This window comes from Pyxicephalus adspersus, chromosome 2, assembly GCF_032062135.1.
Source record: "Pyxicephalus adspersus chromosome 2, UCB_Pads_2.0, whole genome shotgun sequence".
NCBI classification, from domain to species: Eukaryota; Metazoa; Chordata; class Amphibia; order Anura; family Pyxicephalidae; genus Pyxicephalus; species Pyxicephalus adspersus.
In genome coordinates, this window is record NC_092859.1 from 116,650,342 (window position 1) to 116,672,564 (window position 22,223).

The following is a 22,223-nucleotide window of genomic DNA, read 5'->3' on the forward strand; positions in this document are numbered from 1 at the left end:
CCCAGGAGGATGATGGACTCTTGTATTAAAAAGGGAATAGACTGCAGAGATGGAGACATAATCCTGCCCCTGTACAAAGCATTGGTCAGACCACATCTGGAATATGCACTCCAGTTTTGGGCACCAGTTCACAAAAAGGACATTGTGGAATTGGAGAGAGTGCAGAGAAGGGCAACTAAACTAATAAAAGGAATGGAGGAGCTCCGCTATGAGGAGAGATTAGCTGAACTGAATCTATTCTCCCTTGAGAAGAAACGTTTAAGGGGGGATATGATCAACATGTATAAATATATAAACGGTCCATGTAGAGAACTCTCTTCCCAATTATTCACTTTAAGGTCATTACAAGGGACAAGAGGGCAGCTTTGAATCTGGAGGAAAAGAAATTTAACTATTGGGGATTGAGCCTACAGCTGTATTTAACAGAAATAATTGCAAAATGGAATAGTTTATCAGACAAGATGGGCAGGATAAAATACCTTCATATTTATTTTTGGAAGATTATTCAGCCTCATTGGAAAATATGACTGCAATACATACTTTTGGATCAGTTCTGACTATAAATGGGGTAAATCTTCATTACCATTTGATCTAAATAACCAACCAGTCTTTATATATGAAACAAGCTTTTGTAAAAATACATCTGTTATCTTGGTGTCACAATCTGCACCCTCCCTCCAAACCCAAATGTAAATTTTTAGAAATGTTAGAGACCTCCTATTGGAGGACCTTTAATTGGTATTAGCTGTATCCATGACTTTATATATAGCCAGAAAAAAAAGCTCTGCATATTTGTAGTATTTGTGGAGGTTGGGCATAACAAATCTATAGCAGTCTCAGCAACACATCAGAAGATAATGTTATCTTCGGTTCGGTTCGTACAGGTCTGTCCAGACTCCTGGCTACAGAGGTCAGGATTGGGATGGCCTTGGGACACCCTACTGAGAGGTGAATTCTGTTTGAAATCTTATCTGTGTGTCTGTTCCTCTTTAAAAGTCAAGCAATCATATAAAGTAACTTTATTTGCTTTGCCAGCTTTGTGAGGCAACTAGTTCAGAGGCTGCTTCCAACTACTCCAAAAGGGAAACAATTTATATCTTTGAAAACTGATACAGGAGGGTACTTTTCAAATGGGCTTTAAGTTACTTACGCACTCCCAATGGTTCTCGGCCGATATCGAACGAGAATCTGAAGTGTGTACAGCACGCGTCGTTCATCGTCTGAACGAACGTCCTGGCGGATACACGGATGATGAACGACAAACGATCGTCCCCCTCCCCTCTGCATAGATTGGAATGGTGCTGTACAGCACTCATTCATGCATCGTGCAATAATAGTCATGGAAAGGATCTTGAAAGATCCTTTCCAACGACTATTATTGCACGTGTGTATGCCGCTTTAGTCTATTAATCTTCCAGCATTAATTTACATGTCAGACTCAGAACTCCTCACCTTGAGATATTCCATGCTGGTCACCAGAGACACCCTGACAAAACTGATGACCTTGCTTTAAACTTTTACTGTTAGAATCATAATGCATCCAGGACATTAATCTACAATGCAAACAAAGAGCTGCCTTCTTCTGGAACTGCAATGTTCGCTTGAGTCCAAATAAGTTTGCCAAAAGAAAGATTTCAGTCTACATTAATTTGTGGATTCTGCATTGTGTTCATGTAAAAGCATTGTCTATTATCATTAGATTACAGATCATTACCCTGCAAGAAAGAGAATGCAGGAAAACACTCATCTTGTGATTGGGCTGTTGGTTTCACATTACATTCTCTGGCACAATTCTCTGGCTTACCTGTCAGTAAAAACTCTGCGGGGTCCACGCATAGGCTGCTGTTCAATAGACACGAGTGATGCTGCTGCTACTACTACAATTCCCGGCATCACTTGCATCTACAAAATGCGGGGCCACGCATAGGCCGCTGGTCTAGAGATGCGAGTGATGTGGGGAATTGTAATATCCGTGTCTATAAAATAGCAGCTTAATATGAATTGCAGCTGGCCCGCCATTACTACGGATTGCAGTAGCGGCAGGCCAGCAATTCATATTCTTTTGGGGGCAAGGACGTGCCGGGCCAGTTTGACAGCCCCGTTCTACAGTGCCGCTTCTTTATAGAATAAAATTTAGAGCTGGCATTATCAGTAACTTGTATTTATATAGTACCAACATTTTACACTTTACTAAGTCCATAGATTTGTCTATAACTCTCCCGTCCCTCATGGGAGCTTACAATCTAATGTCTTACAATATGTCATTAACGCCGTCTAAGTCAATTTTTGAGGGGAAGGTAATTAACCTAACTGCATGTTTTTGGGATGTGGGAGGAAACCGGAGTACCCAGTGGAAATCCACTCAAACACAAGAACACACAATCGCATTGCAGATTGTGTGCTGAGATTTTAACCAGGGACTCCACAGCTGCCAAGGCAAGAATGCTAGCCATTGAGTGTACAATGCTGCCTGAAGAGGCAATCATAGGTGACAACCAAAGTAGAAAGATTAGAAGTACTACAATTAGATTACAAAACTACATTTGCTAGAAACCCTGCAGTAGGAGTATAAGTCTCTATTAGAAGGTAGTAGCAAGAAATATCAAGAAATAGGTGGTAAGCAAACATACGACCCAACCTATTAAAGGGAAATTAAAAATCACAAGGTGCTAGCTTTAATAGCTGCACAGCTACACAATTGAGTTTTTGTAATTGTAATTTACATTTGACATTGATATGTAACTATGTAATTTCATTAAGTTTAGGTTTAGTGGGGCTTTAAACTGCATTTAAACACAAGAAAAACATGTTGTTTATATGATGAGTTTTTTTTAACAACCTTTTATATAACACCCAGTAAAGTTATATTGTCCCTATCTCCTGCAATGATCTATCACTGCCTTTTACCTGTGCAACTACAAAGGTCAAAGCCATTGTACTGTTATCAGTGAAGGATTCTGTCTCTATATTTCATGAATTGGTCTGGACATAAGCTCCCAAGCACTGGAGATATCTATAGCCACAAGCTGAATAGTAATAGGATCAAAGGCTTCTGATTTGCTAATAGCCTCTGCCTGTGTCCCCACAATACACTGTATTAATAACCTGCAGATACTTTACAAAGTGTGGATTCCCACAGTAAGAAAAAAAAATTATATATATATAATGCATATAAATGTATATACATACACAGACACACATTTATACACACACAATAAATTGTATGTATAGTTTATTCTTTAGTAAGTTTAGTCATTTTAGAAATGTAACAACTCAGAATATGTTATTACCATATCACATGACCACATATTAGGTTATACGTACGCTATAAATATAGAATTCTTTTTTTGGCTGAAAAATCCCTTTGCCTGAACACCTATGGGGCTAAACGTCACATCTTTATGCTCCAGAGCAAAGAATTACACTCATTTTGTAATGCATTTCAAGCCACAATAATAATATTGTTATAGGTGTATAGCAAAGCTTATTTTTATGGTCCGTCTGCAATAAAATAGTTGCAATTATGCCTATAATGGTAATTGCCAAAGTGCTATATTATTTTTAGAAGTATGTGTGGCCCTCAAGACAAAACACAGCCCTTTCATCATTTACGTCACTAAATTCAGTTCGAAGTTACATTTGAGTTTACATGCCAGATCTACAATGTAATTTCAGCAAGAAACTTGCTTTACTTGGGGGAGGGAAGAAATTGGAATAGTAAAAGGAATATACATTATCAGCAATTTCAGCAGACATGCTAAAAGTTTGTGGGAATGCCATGCAGGCCTGTGACTTCCCAAAGCCCAGCTCATTTACCAGACGTTGTATTATTTTCCTTTGAGGCAAAGCCTGTGCTAAGCAGTTGTCCATTCTTTATATTCTTTTCAGCTCCTGATGCAGGCAATGTCATGTGACTCCATGTTTTGAACCTCATGAATCAAATTGGCCCTGGGAAAGGAGAGACCTCTGACCCAAATAGGGGGCTTTAGGAAAATTACAAATACACTATAGGCAGTAGGCAAACACTATGCTAATATTCTTTGTTACAAGTGTAAAATGTAAAATCAACCTACTGGATAAATTATTAGAATTACAATAACTTTTACCATTTTACCTAATCAAAGTATCTGTGGTAACACAAAAAGTTTTGGTTACCAGGAAATTAAAAAAAAAAAAAAGATGTAGATTATATTTTATCAAAGACTAGCTGATAACCCAGCGTTGCCCAGGTATTTATTTTTTGCAATCTTATACAGGAAAAGGAATAAAATAAAGCTATAGTGATTTTCTTGTCTACGGTGGTTTCATTTTTTTGCCTTTGATTGCACTCAGCCAATTGCCTTACGTTTTCTCGAAGGCATTATTACAGGTTAGAAATTTGTAAGAGTCCAAAAAAAGTATGTAACAATATAAGCAAAAGGCACACTATCACTGAGCAATACATACACACACACACATACATGCAAATATACCTCTGACATATACAACAGCGCTGTACAAAGATCAGCAGTGCACTCACATGAGTCTGGGTCATTTGTCAAGCAATTTTGGTTTAAATGTCTCCATGCGTTTCTGAGTGATGGTGGAACATAGCGGGTTTGGCTAAAATGTCCCCATGCGTTTCCTAGTGATGACATACACACATACATCCATCCATGCAAATATAGCTCTGACATATAGCACAGTGCTGTACAAAGATGACTGGTGCACTCACACGTCTAAGTCATATGTAAAGCAAGTTTGGTTGAAATGTGTCCATGTGTTTTCGAGTGATGGTGGAACATACACAAATTATATACATACAGTTTTATATTAATATATATAGCTCTGACATATACCATGGTGTTGTACAATGAAACACTGAGCTAGACCCATCAGTCTCTGTACAGAGGAGGTGGGAGGTGACACTCTAATGTCACCCCCACCCCAGTCACACACCAATTATTATACACTTATATACCTCTGGCATTTACCACAGGGCTGTGCAAAGATCAGCGTTGTCATGTGTCTAGCAAGGTTGTATTAAATGTCTCTATGCGTTTCACAGTGAGGGTGGAACAGCAAGTTTGGTTGAAATTTCTGCATGCATTTCTTAGCGACCACCAAATATAGCATCACAACACTGTACAAAGATGACTGGAGCACTCACATGAGTCTCAGTCATATGTATAGCAAGTTTGATTGAAATGTCTCCATGCGTTTTCGAGTGATGGTGGAACACACACAAATATATATATATATATATATATATATATATATAGTTTGATCAATTCAACCATTTCATCTAAATCAATGGAAACATAGTACATAGCTAGCTTAGAAGAACTCTTTCCTCAAATAAAACTTGTTTAGCTTGTTTGTTCTTAAAGTACAACATCTATTTTTATGTACAATCAATTTGATTATTTTACCTCACTCACAGTATTATTCCCTAGAACACTGGTTACATCTGAAACAGATTAAACAGCACCTCACTTTACATTACATCTTTTCCTGTGATTAGTTTGTTTAGCTGCATGCGTCATCTTTAAAAAAAAAAAAAAACTTGTATTTTATGAAGTCCTTCTGTAGTATTGCTGAAGACAGACTCAAGAAATGTTCAAGTGCAAATACGTCCTTCAAACAGATTAGAAAAAAAGAAATTACACACAATTCTGTAGTGAGAGTGTAGAAGTTTTATTGAATCAGTCACTATTTACAGTCAGTTCCAGTCACAAATTTCTTTGTTGTTCTAATTGCAGACATTATTGATCAAGAGGACTCTTAAAGCCACTAATGTTACCATTTATACACAGGTCAAGGTAAAACAAAAAAATATTTTCTACGTAATGAACTGTACAATAACTTTAGAAAAGTTCTTCAACTTTTCCCCATTTCAATTCTCTTTCAAGCAAACTGCCACCCACAGAATGTGGGCAATGGAGGCATGCTAGGTCCCTCCTGAATGTAGTGTTGTATGATACGATGCTGTGTTTGCTTGAGGCAAGTCACTTTTGCAGTGATTCTTCTGCATAATTTAGTCTCCCATGAGAAGGTAACAGCGGTTTCATTTTAAAACTATTTTCTGTAGAGAATCCAAACCGTTAACCAGCTGATTAATATGACAAAAGTGGGGGTTACTTCACACATTATAAATTACCAAATTTAGACATACGAATGCTTTACACCTTTGGAGAAGAGATAAGAAATACATATCACAAAAGGATAGGTAATGCTGACAGTTGTTGGTGGAGGTGCACATGCTTTGTATTAGTTTAGCAGGACTAGCTACTTTGCCTTTTTGGACATCCCTGATGATAATACCTGCAGGGTGTTTAAGGCAAACCAAGAGATATTTTCACTAAATGCATTAATGCAATTATTGCAAGGATTATGTGTGCACCCAGCACTCAGTTTATAATCCTATACTCATAAGAGATGAAGGTACAAATTAGGTAGAAAGCAGATGGAGATTATGTTCCAAGAGCCTTAATTACTCCAAATATCAGAATCAAAACATAGCTCTAAAAAAGTAGATAAAACATATGATATTAGGACCTTAGAAAATACTGATCTAGCTTGCTGCACAAGACTGCTTTCAATGGGCAGCACATATATATGTGAATAAAATGTATATAGATATTAGGACCTCCACAGCATAAAAGGGAGAAACTTGTGATGCCACACACAAACTGCAGCTTGCTTTTAAGACATCGCTCAGCAAGCCATGTTGCTAGGACTAGGATCAGAGCAATGATTTAACCACAATGCTGCTTTACTTCACTAATAATCCTATAGCAAAACACCAGTCGCTAATGGTAAAACCTACAAATCAACACACAAAAAAAAAAAACCTAATAAAGTGACAAGCTGAGGGTGGAGAACAGTCCACAGGGGCATAAGTGACCCACTGTAAGATCTTAACTGAGAATCAGCAGTGTAGAAACTACTTCAGTAAAGGGGAGTCCTATCCCAATGCTGCCTCCTTAGGAACAAGGGCTGAAGGATCCAAAGCACAAAGGGCAAATTCAATTCTTTTTATGCATAGGTGCCTCCAGTGATGAGGAGTTCATAGGCAGGATCACGAGTTCTTCTGCAGAGGACAATACATGCACACAGCATCCCCAGGAGCTATGACATATTCAAGGAAAAAGAAAAAAATATTATTGCAGCATTGTCTTAAATGAATGTGAAGGCAATAGATGACAATGTTTTTTTCCTGCCCACTCAAAACCTACAGACAAGCATCAATACTATACAAGACAACAATACAAAAACACTATCAAGAAACAGCAACAAAGCATTCCCACGTTATAAAAAAGAAAAGTGCCTTAAAAAAACATCCAAAGAAAGATCAATAAATTATATTGAAAATTATCTTTTTAATCATTGGGTTTACAGACTTTTAAACTATTGCACATATAATCAGCGGAGTAGTCCTATCACATTTAGCATTTATGCAGCATTCTTGGGTGAGTTAGTCATGTGTGCTTAGGACCACCTAAAAGAATGTGGCCATAACAGTCTGGTGATTGGGTTACGTCGTCAGCAACCCTGGTGCATATGAATCTTTTTCTCTACCTTTCTGTTGGTGAACAAAAAAAACAGGAAATAAGCTGTGAAACCTCACAGCTTTAAAGCCCCACTAAACCCAATTAACAAGGCAATTCTACAAACTGCTACACTGCTAAAGAAAAACAATAGTAAAACATTTTTACACTAATCTACATGATGAGAATTTACCTAGTTTAAATTTGGCTTTAGTTGGCATTTACCGTATATACCCAAGTATAAGCCAACTTATTCAGCACCCAAAATGTGCTGAAAAAGTCACCCTCGGCTTATACTCCAGTCAGCATCTGATCCAGCGGCCGCGTCCAGCAGTTTCCGTCCCGACAACAATGTCATCAGGCTGCGGAATACACTGGCTCCAAAAGCCAGAAAGTAACTGCAGCGCCAAATTTAAAAGTACACAAAAAAAGCCCCACTTACCTTGTTGTCATCCCCCGGCGTACTGCTGGGCCCCGCAGCTCCTCCGGACACGTCTTCTGTCTTCAGCCGCTGAATGCAGAGACGATCTCCAGGGTTTCTCGGTGATGTCAGTGCATGCGTCGGTTGGTGCGGGAGGAGTGGCGGGAAATTCAAATAATTTTGTATTGGATTCAATACAAAATAGCTGTATTGAGTCCAATACAAAGAAATATTTATATGATATATATAAAATTATATTATAAGACTGCAATGTAAAATAAATTTTCATGCAAAAAAGTTAATGCTTTTTCCGTGGAAATACGGAGAATTAGAATGCTGGGGGGGCTACAGTGGCTGAATGCAGTACTGCTTTCAGCCACTTTTCACGGACAGAATCATACCCCCAGGGAGGTTAAAAAGAATTTAGTGGTTGGGTACGGTAAGTAGTATACCTACCTAACCACTAAATTCTCACTATGGTATTTGTTTACTGCAATATGGCTGTAATGGCCATATTATGCAATTTTATTGGTATTTATTTTGAATATTTAAACTTGCCAGTAGCTGCAGAATTTCCCACCCTCGGCTTATACTCGAGTCAATCAATTTTTCCAAGGTAAAGATAGGTACCTCGCCTTATACTCGGATACTCAAGTATATACGGTAAACATGTTTTAGAAACTTATGCCGTTTGAAAAGTTTAGAGTAATGTGGTCTTATTGTTTACATAGTAGTTTATGAGAAGAAATGTACATTTACCATTCAGCACTCATGCAAAACTTGTATCCAAATGCAGAGAAGGCACTTGGCCTTCGTCAATAAACCAGGAAGGGAGAAGTAAAGAAAAGTCAGGCATGTTGTACAGGTTCCTAACAATCCCAAATATGCGATCATCATTTGTACTGCCCAAGTCATTGAAAAACATTACTGTGAACTTGTTCTCTCTGACATTGTATGAATGTGTATTTGTTCCATGAATAAATGGCTTAGTGTTGCTAAAGATATCCCTTACATGAATAGCCTTTGTGGATTTAATAGGTGAAAAAAGCAAAAAGGGATTGTTTATGACAAGTGACAAATAGCATAAAGAGAGCCCTTGATAGATTCCAGATATGCCAGACTGAAAGCAAACATTTATGCCAGTGGATCTATGCTAATTAATGATAATTACCCATTATTTTTATACCCAAGATACATTCCATGATTAGATGTAACAGTGTAAAAATGTGGAATTAACAATAGTACAATCTCACCTGTATAGCCGCAAATGCTAGTGCAGCCCATATAACATACATCATAATTTCCTGCAGTTTTTCCACAACTAATGCTTCACAGCCCTGAAATAAAAAATAAAAGAATATTGCATTTATACAGCATCATGAGTGTATGTATATACACACAGACAAAAAAATCATTTAACTGTTCATTTACACAACACAAAAACTACTGCATTTTTGATTATAGGAATAAGGTTCACTAGGAGGCAAAGTTTATCTGTGAGTATGTGGTGATTTGTCACTGCCACTTGTGCACGACACAAACACAGACCACTCATCTCCCATAACCTCTCTTTGTGCACAAGCAGATAGCACAGGAAGGCTACCAGCTCACAAGAATTTTGTCTAAATCAACAGGTATTTTCTGCACTTATAGAAAACATAACAAAATGACAATGAATTATTTACCAAATTTAAATAAGAAGTTGTTAGATAAGAAGTTGTTAGGGTTTATTTATACTTTATTAGTTAATTGACCGGTATTCTTTTGGTCTCCATTAAAAATAAACTGTACATCTAAAAGAAAAATTAGAATTTCTCATTGTTGTTAGCTAAAACATTACATACATAATAAAACACCCCATCTCGTACCTCAGAGTACAGGTCCCCAGGCCTGGACAGACTCCCTGTACAATTTACTACATTGTCTTTGCAGCAACTTAACGGCACGCTGTTATTATGTGTGCTGAGAAACCATGGTGTCTTCTCCCAGTCCGAGTAGTTGTGAATGCCGCAGCAATGAAGCTGTAGGAAAACATTTTTTGTAAATCATTTTTACTCCTTACAAGAGAGCTTACCAAATACCAGGGGTCATATACCATGCATAGTATGGGTTAGAATGCAGCTAATTCTTATACATTGTCAAGTAATGGCAATTAATTCTAAGAAAGTATGCTGATCAAATGTTATGTAATATGCAATCATATTTTGGACAGGGAAACTATGAAACAATAAACACATTATTAGAGGTCTCACCTGCCTCTGGACATAATCAATGGCCCGGCTTGCTGAGTCAGGGTTAACACCATTGTACTGGTTAAATACATTTGTAATGCTTTCATCAACTTCATCTTCTACCTGTAAATATACAGTTTTATGTTTTGTTAAAGATCTGTTTATCCACCCACATGTTATATTTACCAAAGGAAAGTGCAAGTTGCCATGAATAAAAAGCTATCACACCGTACATAGGAGGAAATCTAATAATAGAACAGTTACACAAGTACAAACAACATTGCAGGTGTATAACAGCACTGTGACATCAGGCTTACATACTAAGGAAATAGAGATATATGAAATAAACCAGTTCATAGCCCAAGTAAGTGCAAGTTACCTTTGCTCGGTAGACGTATCCAAGGACCACCACCACAACTTCAGTGATAAATACCAATAACAAGATGATCACAAACTAGAAAGAAAAGTTATACGTCAGCAGCAGCTATGGTAATAAAATGTCATTCAAAAATGTTCAGTCTCTGCAGATTTACAGGATAAAAGTTCCACCTTAAAATGGGTAAGGGGGACTCGGCTACGTAATAGTAGTTCACTTAAAGTAAACCTTTATTATTTTATTATTATTATACAGTATTTATATAGCGCCATCATATTACGCAGCACTGTACAAAGTTCATAGTCATGTCACTAACTGTCCCTCGAGGAGCTCACAATCTAATGTCCCTACTATAGTCATATGTGGTTAATGTAGTCTAAGGTCAATTTTTTTTTTTTTTAGGGGGAAGCCAATTAACTTAACTGCATGTTTTTGGGATGTGGGAGGAAACCCACGCAGACACGGGGAGAACCTGCAAACTCCATGCAGATAGTGTCCTGGGTGGGATTCGAACCCAGGACCTAGCGCTGCAAAGGCCGGAGTGCTAACCCCTGAGCCACCGAACTGCCCAAACATTTATAGCCAAACATCAGTGTCTAAACAAAAAACAAATATGTACAAGTCGTTATGTAACTAACTTGCAAAGGCTGCACAGGTCTAATTATATATACATCATATTGAATTTATTGTACATTCAGTTTTTTAACGGTTGAAATCAAATAAGAAAAGATCAGGTTTACTGTTAGCTGGGGCTCTATTAGAAAGATTTCCTTTGACTTCTGGTTCTAAAGACATCTCTTTACCAGACAGGAAGTGAGGGAATTTTTGCAGACAATAAATGATTGAATCTATCATCCCCTCAACTAAAAAAATATTTAAATATTAATATTAAAAAACTTCTGGCAATGCTGCTGTTAAATAGTCTCCTTCTCTTCCTGTCCTGGTGCAACCATCTTTTTACAAGTTGAAAAGTGAAGAAATTTTACCAATGGAGATTCCAACAGCCTGACCGGAGTTCTAATACTTCCCTACTTTATCCTAAGTAAACTAATAAAAACACGAAACTGGGTTAATGCAGATTTTTTCCAACATTATTGCAATGTTCACACCTATTGCATTATAGGAGATAGAGTTTCCAAGGAAGGACATTAAAATACATTCCTAACATGAATAAAAAAAAACAAAAAAAAAAAAAAGGTCATATTTTGTGGAACTGATATTACTGGTGAGTGAAGTAATGTACAAACATTCAGCAGCCTAAAGCTACGTACACACGGCAGATTTTTATCGCCCGATAATCGGCATCGGCCAATTATCGGGCGAAAATCTTCCGTGTGTACAGTCGGTGTCGTCCATCGTCCGGACGACCGACCTGCCGGATCCACGGACGATGTACGACAGCCGATCGTAATGAAAGGGAAGGGGAGAGCGCGCAGCAGGGTGCCGCTCCGTCGCTTTCCCCCCTCCCCTCTCCATAGAGCATGAACGGTGCTGTATGTACAGCATCGTTCATGCATCTTGCAGCCCCTTGTCGTTGGAAAGGATCGTGAAAGATCCTTTCCAACGACAAAAATTGCAAGTGTGTACGCAGCTTTAGTATGGCACACATCTCCTTATCAGGCTTTTTCTAGTATAAAGGACACAAGGAGATAAAAGCAGGACCATGTGTTGCTTGAAGATTACATAGAGAAGAGGCAAATGTCTGCTCTATTCTGCACCAGACAAAAGATCACCTTAGATACATTAGATACAAAGTAGCTTGCTTAGAAGAAGAGTGGTGTAATTTAGGGGTCTTTACAAAAATCTTCTGCCATAATCAAATGTAAATACTTACTGTAGCAAGACCACATCGGCTTTCCCGGATTGTGGCACAACACCCAATTAGGCCAATAATGAACAGAAGAGCCCCTGCTGCAATAATTATTACACCTGGAATCAGGGTATAAATGTCTTCAAAAAAGTGCTCATAATCATCATATGTGATGAAGACGTAGGCTCCGACATAGCACAAGATACCCGCTGCAGCCTGCAGAGAACAAGAGATAACATTCAATATATCAGATAGCAAAACTCTGGCTGACAAGAGTTATCATAACAAATAAATTACTTAGAACAAGGTCGCTAACAGGAAATACATTTTCACATGCATTTACAATTATTGCAATAGAAGTGAAAACAATGAAATCTGCTTTCTTTCCCCACATGAGCATTGCACCCTTTTACAGCATAGATCAGTGTTTTTCAACCAGGGTTCCTTCAGAGGGTGCTAGGACTTTCTTGACCAATTTGTCCTCCTTTGGGGCATATAAATAAGACCAATGATCTTTTTGTCTATCTATAGGGGTGACATTTTTCCCACTGACCTCCACGCTAATGTGAGATGTGGATATAATTATTAGAGCAGGGATTAAAGACTTTGAGCAAGGCTGACATAGGCAGTTACCATTATTGCTATAACTATTTCTCAGGAAATCAAAGAAAAAAGTAAATAAGATAAGTAAAAGTAAATATAGTAAGAAAACAGTAAATAAGATAAGTATTAGAATAAGTAAAATAAACGCGTTATGGCATCAGGCACTAAAAGGTTAGCTGGAAATTCTTTTGTCACAATGGCTTCTTCCCAAAGTGCATCCTAGCTGCAAGCTCCTCCACCACACACACACACACACACTATTCACCTCATCTAATAGAAAACCCGATTCATCAGACCCGGCTACCTTCTTCCATTGTTCCACGGTCTAGTTCAGACACTCAGGTGCCCACTGTAGGAGATTTTGGTTGACAGGGGGTATGCATGGCTGCTCAGGGGGTATGCATGGCTGCTCAGGGGGTATGCATGGCTGCTCAGGGGGTATGTTTGTCCGCTACTCAAGCTGCAAATTACTGTGTATTCTAATGGCTTCCTGCATTGACCAGCAAACAGAACAGGGCTGGTGCTCATACTGGCACAATCAGACCACATTTATAGCATTCCCAAAAGGACCTGGTAAGTCTGCTTACTGAAGAATTAGGTTTGCAACTACAAGACTTTAACACTGCATTCAGGCTTTACAATGCCCTATGAAGAAAGTAACAGTAGTACATGCAAAGGAACACGACTCCAAACTGGGAATGACTGCAGCTTCCTTTGTTTTTATAGAAACAATGGCTCTTTATGTAATATATTGCAGCTTAGCAGTCTTTACATTTGGTGGCTGCATTTCTTTTTTTACCAGGGGATCCTGCCAGTATTATTCTTCCTGCCCTTGGCTCACTTAGGGCAAGTTCTGACCCACTTTGGGATCGAGTGATCCCACACAGCTTCCTACAGATTGCACCTTGCCACACGCTCACTCACTCACACCACAGCGCTGTTTAATAAAGAACCATTTGACAACTGGTGGCCATTCATTCTCTACAGAGTTGCTGCCAGGAGAAACTGCATGTAGCTTCTCCCATGAGGGAGCAGTAAACACACCACAACCTCATGGCCAGTGTAAACATAGCCCTATTCTGCCATATGTAAGGAGAACATGTATTGTGGGTAGTGGGGGGCAAGGTTTACTTTAACCAAAGGGAACTTCTAAAAGTGCAGTCTTGGTAAAGAGTACAATAAGATGCTCAATGGATTTGTGACAGGATCAGCATACTGGTTTTAAGAAGATGTAACAAATAGGGTTTCAGTTGTATATTTATTGGAAGAAAAGGGAACGAGTTCATTGTTAAGGTGTACATACATTTTAATAGGAAGATATACAATGTATAACTGTATAACAAGGCTCCCCTCCCCACCCCTGCGGAGATAAACCAACACCAGGATAGTCCCCTAAATGTAAACTAAAATATCTGGCCTGTCAGACACTGCTGGTCAATGATCATCTATAGGAACACTAACCACAACATCTTCGAGCACCAGCCCCATACCAATACCATGAATGGTCACAACAACCAAGAACACCCATAGTTTACCATCATGTAAAGGTTTACGTAATGCATGTACACAGAAGAACCTTATTGTGAAAGTTATCACCAAATATGCCATGAACACCAACTTGACATTATTTGAAATTTGAGATAGATCTATGGAGAAATGATGACAATACATTGTATACATGATAAATGATCTAGACAGCTATGGTAGGGAATGAGAGAAGAGCAGAAATACTCGTAATAATAATAATGTGACCATAATGTTTAGAGGAGCCCACATTCCTGAATTAAACACATTGATGTTTGCTGTAGGTTATTTATAGACACTAAATCAAGAGAACAATTCAACCAAATAACCACAATGCTCTGAAACTGATTGGAAGGAGATAAACAATCATACACAAACAGAAAAGCTGCAAACACACCATGTGGCTGTATCCAGGCGGCCTTTCATTCCACCAAAACATTGCCGGATTTTATTTACTTTTGGGTAGATGACAAGTTTTCTTTTGTTTCAATACATGCAATGACTTTTTCAACTCGCCATCATGGGACAACTTGAGAATAAATCACTACTTCCCTGAGAATATTTATATCATAAACAGTAATAAATTAATTCTGGCTGGATGTAGATAACTGTTCTATGGTAGCATCAACTAAAAACTGGAGGGAACTTCCTGCCATTATAGGAATGATAAAATAGATGTATACAAAGCCTGGGGACATGAATACACAATATCCTTTATGCTGGAAACACACCAAGCTCCACTGACACATGAGAGGTAATACAAGTCAGCTCTTGTGTGACCAGAGACAATCAAAAAATCTATCTAGGACAACACAGGAGAACGTCAACCAAGCCAGAGACAGCAGAAGCAATACCCACCATTGTTTAGTTTATTTCAATGGGACAGCACATTGCAATGAATTACACCAAAACGATTCTTTACTGTCATTACAAAGGACAAGAGGGCAACTCTGCGTCTGGAGGAAAAGAATTTTAACCTCCAGGTAAGGAAGGGATTCTTCACTGTAAGGCTACGTACACACATCAGATGGTTCCTATACAATCTGGCGTGTGTACAGAACTCATCGTCCATTCCTGGCGTATCCACGGACGACGACCAATCGTAATGGAAGTTAAGGGGAGCCCTCTGTGGTTCTCCCATCTCTATAGAGCAGAGCGGTGATGTATGTATAGCACTTGTTCAGTGTTTTGTGGTTAGAAAGGATCATGAAAAGTCCTTTCCAACGACAATTATTGTGTATGCTCGCCGAGATGATTCATTCTGTATTTCTGTGCTCAGATTCATTCTGTATTTCTGTGCTCAGATTCATTCTGTATTTCTGTGCTCAGATTCATTCTGTATTTCTGTNTTCTGTATTTCTGTGCTCAGATTCATTCTGTATTTCTGTGCTCAGATTCATTCTGTATTTCTGTGCTCAGATTCATTCTGTATTTCTGTGCTCAGCTTTGACCTTTGTCACCAAGACAGAAAGTGATTGGAGAACCAAAATATTGGTGTTGTCACCACAAGTGAGTTCGTCTATTGTGAACTTCTGGTGACAACTAAGAAATAACGCTCCTGATGAGCAGAGATTTACCCTCACCTCCTTATACTTCCCTGGAACAGGAAGTGAAGAGGAATCCCCCCATTGAGACATAACAGGCAGTAAATAATCTGCCCGGATAAAAGACGATAATTCAATGTTGTCAATCACAAAGCATAAATAGCAAATAGTAAACCAGTGATAAAAATTGTCCTGCGCCCCCACAAATCTTTGCCTTCAGATTCTGTGTGGCATGGGTGAGGTCACTCCGATATCTAGCGGGAACTCCGCCCCAAGGCATTCTCATAGGATTTCCAGCATTGTGCTAGTCACCCATGTTTCTTAGAAGCTGCAGCAAAGGTACTATTTTATGGAAAGGGTGCATTGCTCTATTAATTGCCTTTTAAGGCTTTTTCAAAGTAGGGGAGCAGACAGCCATTATTAAATCTAATTATTATAATAATATTAATGTATTTTTTATCTTATTGGAAGGAAACCGATGCACCACCCAGGGCTTTTGGGATATTTATGGCTACTATTCACTTTTATTGGTGACTATGGCTGTGACACCAATACCCAGACAAAGTTTACCCCCTGTCCATGCAGCCTGAGGGGGGCAGAGTTCTTCCTGCCTGTAGGCAAAATACAATAACAAAGTAAGGGCCGCACACATGGCCATAGGGACTCCCATACACCCAGACATGAAACATCGCACCATTGCAATGAATACGATCCATGCTCCAATATCCTGCCATGGCAGTGCACACAATGACCTTGTGTCATACATGACCGGTCCGGTACCATGTCATGTGACACAGCTCATATATATATATAATATGTATACACCAGGCGAGACACTGCTGTGCCCATTATCCAACACAGCACACACACAAAGACCACAGCCCGGTCCCAGCACGCCGCTGTCCCCCTAAAACCCTTCTCACTCACCCAGAAAATGAGGTTCAGAAACACCAAGACGGTCTTGGAGGATATTACCCCGCACTGCCCCATCTCTCCGTTCACAAGATGGCGGCCTCTCCGTGTGACGCAGCTCCCGGCTCACAGGCTCCCAAGGCAACTGGACCCGCCCACGGCCGCGTAGAGCCGCAGCGCAGCGCCGCTTCCCATAGGCTCCCCTGTGGCCGCTCATTACCATCTTTGATGAGGGAAAACCCTCTCATTACACAATGCAGTGTGTGAGGTGAATGGGCTGTACCTGCCTAGTAACAGGCTCAATATACTAACATGGCTGTGCTATGTGTACTTTATATGAGACTTTATTCTGTCTCCTAGTGTTATTATACCTACATATGTCTAATACACAAATAAAATATCACGTGTGTGGAGCAATTATTTAATTACCTAGGCTATTAAAAAGCCATGAACAACGGCCATTGTTTTCCTGTGTCTAACGCAAGTTATTAAATTGCCAATTTTAATGGAGCCGTTCGATGAGCTGCCTTGCATTCCTTTGGATGTCATATTGAGCGAGAGTTGTACTGCATACAAAGCATGTCAGGTGCAGCCTTTTCTTGGCTTTGAACAGAAGATGCTGCATTAACAATGGCGCCTATAGACATGACCCCTAATACCGCTGCATCGCCACCCCAGACCGGGGTGCAGAGCTATGCCAACCTTAGAACCTGCAGCTTTCAATATTTCTGGGAGTGCTGGATGTCTTATGGCCCACACTGAGCACAGGGGTTCTATCTGCTGTTCAAAGCCTATATTCCTTCTGAAATAATATTATCGTTCCAATGACTTGCTAATGACCTCCTCGCTCATAACCTCCTCACACGCATGGCTCCGAAAATTTTCTAGAGCTGCCCTGACTCTTTGGAATGGTCTTCCTCCTCTTATTCAGCTTGCTCCTACTTTTAAAAAAGCACTTAAAACCCATGTTTTCAAATTTGCCTACTCGTCTTCTTCTGTAACCTAAAACCCTTACTACTTCCCACCATTTTATACCCCCCCTTCTATTGTGTGAGACTTCCCCCACCTCTTCTTCTGTCTCTTAAACCCTCACTACTTCCCACCATTCCATATTTCCCTTCCTATTGTATGATACCCCCCCTCTACACCTCCTAGATTGTAAGCTCTTCGGGGCAGGATCCTCTTCTCCTATGTCACTGTCTGTGTCTGTCTGTCATTTGCAACTCCTACTTAATGTACAGCGCTGTGTAATATGTTGGCGTTATATAAATAATGTTTATTAATTCTATTAATTATATCTCTTTATCATTCTCTCAGAGGGCTGCTCTTCCTGCTCTCCTCAGAAAACACCTCACTGACACCATTATTGCTGGCCTGAAGCTGAAAGTTTTTATAAATTGACAACCTGTGATAATATTCATGAATTTACCTTCACTATACAGAATACCTCAAATATTGTAAGTCAAATTTCTACGTGTTATAAAGATTTTTCAGGTGCCTACTTGTGAACAATCCAAGATAAAAGTAATACAAGTATATAAAGTTTATTAAGTGACATACTACAAAAGCTTACATTTTGGGATATACCACTGTTGCATTGTACATTCCATACACAGAATTAGCCATTTGCATTAGTATCAATTTACGTTCTAACGTCCTTGACGCGTTTCACCTGTAGGCTTCCTCAGAAGGCCAGAATGTATTGAGCAAATCAAATATATCTATATGTTTCAAAGCAGAAAGGTTGATAAGGCAGAAAAAATTAAATTATGAAGAAAGTATACAAATGAAGAAAGTATACAAATGCCAATTTAAAATGTTCTCCCAGCAAACTATATTTTTGAATAACGTCATATATTGATCAAATTTTGTGTGTGCATCAAGTATAATTATTCAGCCTTAAAAACCAGCTCATATCAGCTGGAAATCTAAATTGTATCTACAGCCTAAGGCTGCGTATACACGTGCAATAATTGTCGTTGGAAAACGAACGATCCACAACAGATTGTTCAATAATTGTTAACAAAAAAGTGCGCAACGATTGGTCAACGATGAAGACGAACATTGAATCTCCTTGGAAATGAACGACCGTCCCGGCTGATCTGATTGAGCGACAATCGTTCACTATCTATTGTGTGTACGGTCGTTCAGTGATTGTGGATTGTTCTGTGATATACTTTCTCCTGTACATGTCACTTCCTGCATCATTCAAACAATCGTATCTAGCATGTGTACATTATTGGTGGATTATATTTGAACGATCGTATTGTTACAGCATGTACAGAAGTATGCGCAATTTGATCGTTCAAAATAATCTGGAATAATCGTTGATCCTTCGTTTTCAAGTGATAATTATTGCCCAGCCTAAAGTTTTGGATATAGTGAGGAAGAATTGAAACTGTCCAAAATTCATGTAGAAATCCCTAGCACTATATATTTAGTGACCATTGTTATAAATGAGCTGCTTGCAAATGGAACCGATAATGTGTATAACTTTAAAGTAATAGTCACAAAAATCTTTGTTCTCAGCAATTTATTATGAAATCATGTCACATAGGTCAATTAAATCCAACATTTAGATGTAATTGAGATCAGATACTAGATTTGGTAACATAAGAGATTCTAAGATTATCTTTCTGGCAGTAAGTATTTGTAGTCCAGGTGGGCTGAACATCTTTTCCCCCCACTACAAGCAATGGTTCCTCCCGTCAGCTTGCATGCCCTATAGAGATGTATGAGCTGGTGGGAGATACCACTGCATCCTTTAGAAAGAACGGGTATTCAGACATCCAAAAGTGGGAAATACCTGCAAAAGCTGAAGAGAAGCAATGCCAAAACCTGGGCCAGCAAGAATGTAGGTATGTTGCCTCGTCCTTACAGGGTCGGTCTGCAGTGACAGGGTCACTTTAAAGATGCCATTTGATATACTGCATATTCACTACTTTGGTGCTGAGATGGAACAATCTATCAGGATGCTTTTAGCAATATTAGTAACATCTTATTTTAAAATAATCATCTTAATTTTAAATTAGATTCTTCTAGATTCTACATTAGGATATTGTAATCACCCTGACAGACATTCTGCATAAAGTCACTTTCAGTTCCCACAATAATGTCACACTGCTGCTAAAGTAATGCATATAGGCTAATGTAAAAATGTGCTCAATTATGTGAAAACCAAAGAAAGAAACTTTATAAAGGCCAAACACAGCATATCAGCCACTTTTATTTAAACTACAAACAAGGCTTGTACTTTAATGACTATAATCTGTAATTTCAGTTGATATATACTGCATGCCTGTAAAATAATAAATATCTCTTAAATTTTATTTCTGTGCATCCTTTTGGCAGTACTTAAACACTTTCTTTGTGATTCCTCTCTCTATTTGTTTCTGCAGATGCAAGTAAAGAGGTCACAGTGTGCTACAGAAGCTTATTCATCAGGATTTTCTTGGCAAGTGCTCCCACTTCATTTCTTTATTCCTGTTTAGTAAAGCGTAGGACTTTTTTCCACTTTCAGAATCTGGAATTTACAGGTTTGGGTTGTGGTATACAATTTAGTGCAATGTAGAAAGCAATTTAGGAGCACTGTATTTAGTAATATAAAAAATGGGATAATCTAACAATCAAATAAAATGACGAACAAAAAAAGACAAATATAATAAGAGTCAAATAAAAAGAGACAAACTGTCACATAACTATAGATAGTTGTATACTCATTTTTAATGGACATATACGAGATTTTTACAGCTGTACATCAGATGATATAGATGAGTTTTGACTCAAACACCTGTATTCTATGGGATTTGTATATAAAAATTTGGAATTAAAATAGGATTAATGTATGAAAGCGAAATATGCAGGTAACTATGCTTGACCGGTTTTCAACAATTTAGGCCTCATACAGAGGTCTGATGGATGTTAGATAATTGTCGCTGGAAATGATCTTTTGTGAATGTTTCCAGTGACTGATGAATGAACGAGCACTGTAAACACAATGTTCTATGGTGTGGGCAGGGGGAAGAGCAAGAGGTACCCTGCTTCTCCTCCATAGAAATGCACAGTGGTCATTTCTAATCTGTTGTTCATCAATCCGCCATGGTTGTACACATGACTGCTGTACACATCAGATTTTTGCCCAAGATGAGCATAACTGTTCGTCTCTAGCAACTATTATCTGATGTGTGTATGTAGCCCTAAACTTTTGTTTAATATTACCATAGAGAAGTGCAGACCAAAAGCAATGTGTTTTAAGAGAGGTAACTGTTAGGGCAGAAATATAGGAGCTGCCATTCCAAACACCATAGCTATTACCACTGAGGTCCATACACACTCATTATTTCCATTACACAATACAATTGCATTGAGTGAATACCTATTGTCAGTACAAATGTCCCCCAACATCATTGAAGAGGTCATTAGTTATCCACCATGTTGGATTAGGACCTTCTACTAATGACCGGTGTTGTTATACTATTGTATACAATTCATTGTATCAAATCTCCTTTCTTTAGAACAGAACGGGCTACATGGCAGAAGCTGAGCGGCGTGTATGTACAGCCCCTGCCCCAGAATTGTCACCCAAAACAATCAGGAACCATTGTTAAGGGTGACAGTGATTGTATCTGTGTACTGACCATATTTCCTGGTTTACTACTTAGGTATTAAACCCAGGAACAAGCACACAACCAGTAAAGTGTTGAGACAATTGTTTCTGATTAGTGACTTACCAGCTAATAAAGCAAGGATAAATATGAAAATTCTCCATATAAAACTTTTTAAAGTTTTGAGTAAGGAATAGCTGACTTTGTTATTGGATTTATCCAATCAGAGAGTTTTTTCTCCATGCCACATTGCAAAACAAAAAGGGACAGCGAGAGGGATTTTCTCCAAAAGGAGAAATGAAAAGGATTTTCGCCACATAAATCCCAACTAAACCCAAATCTGAATAAAGCAAAATGTAAGGAAATTGGGAAATTAAGTGAATACATATTGTGTTGTCCAGACACCTGGAAGGGGTACATAGGTGAATATATATTTTTATTCAAAAGGTAAGAAATATTTCGATCATGTGGGTAAAGAAGGGAACTAGAGAGGCCTGAGAATGTTTTAGATTCTTCCCAGACATGGGCTTTAAGCCTGGGTGGATAGGTACAGCTATACAATAGGTTTTAGAATTTTCCAAAACTCCATTTCCTAGTTGATATTTTTTTTAATTTACACTGATTATCAGGTCTATTTTAGGAACTTACCTAGTTCATTATTTGGTTTTA

The 22,223-nt window shown here is 38.6% G+C and overlaps 1 protein-coding gene across 1 annotated transcript; it reads right to left on the bottom strand.

Moving 5' to 3' along the window:
- Positions 1 to 5,660: 5,660 nt before the first annotated feature.
- On the bottom strand, positions 5,661 to 17,102 carry TSPAN3 (tetraspanin 3). The gene is made up of 7 exons (XM_072402033.1): positions 16,966 to 17,102; positions 12,392 to 12,583; positions 10,561 to 10,635; positions 10,203 to 10,304; positions 9,819 to 9,971; positions 9,204 to 9,287; positions 5,661 to 7,110 (listed from the first exon to the last, which is right to left on the bottom strand). Exons 1-7 carry the CDS (start codon positions 17,026 to 17,028, stop codon positions 7,018 to 7,020), a joined length of 762 nt encoding a protein of 253 aa, XP_072258134.1. The 5' UTR covers positions 17,029 to 17,102; the 3' UTR covers positions 5,661 to 7,017.
- Positions 17,103 to 22,223: the final 5,121 nt, after the last annotated feature.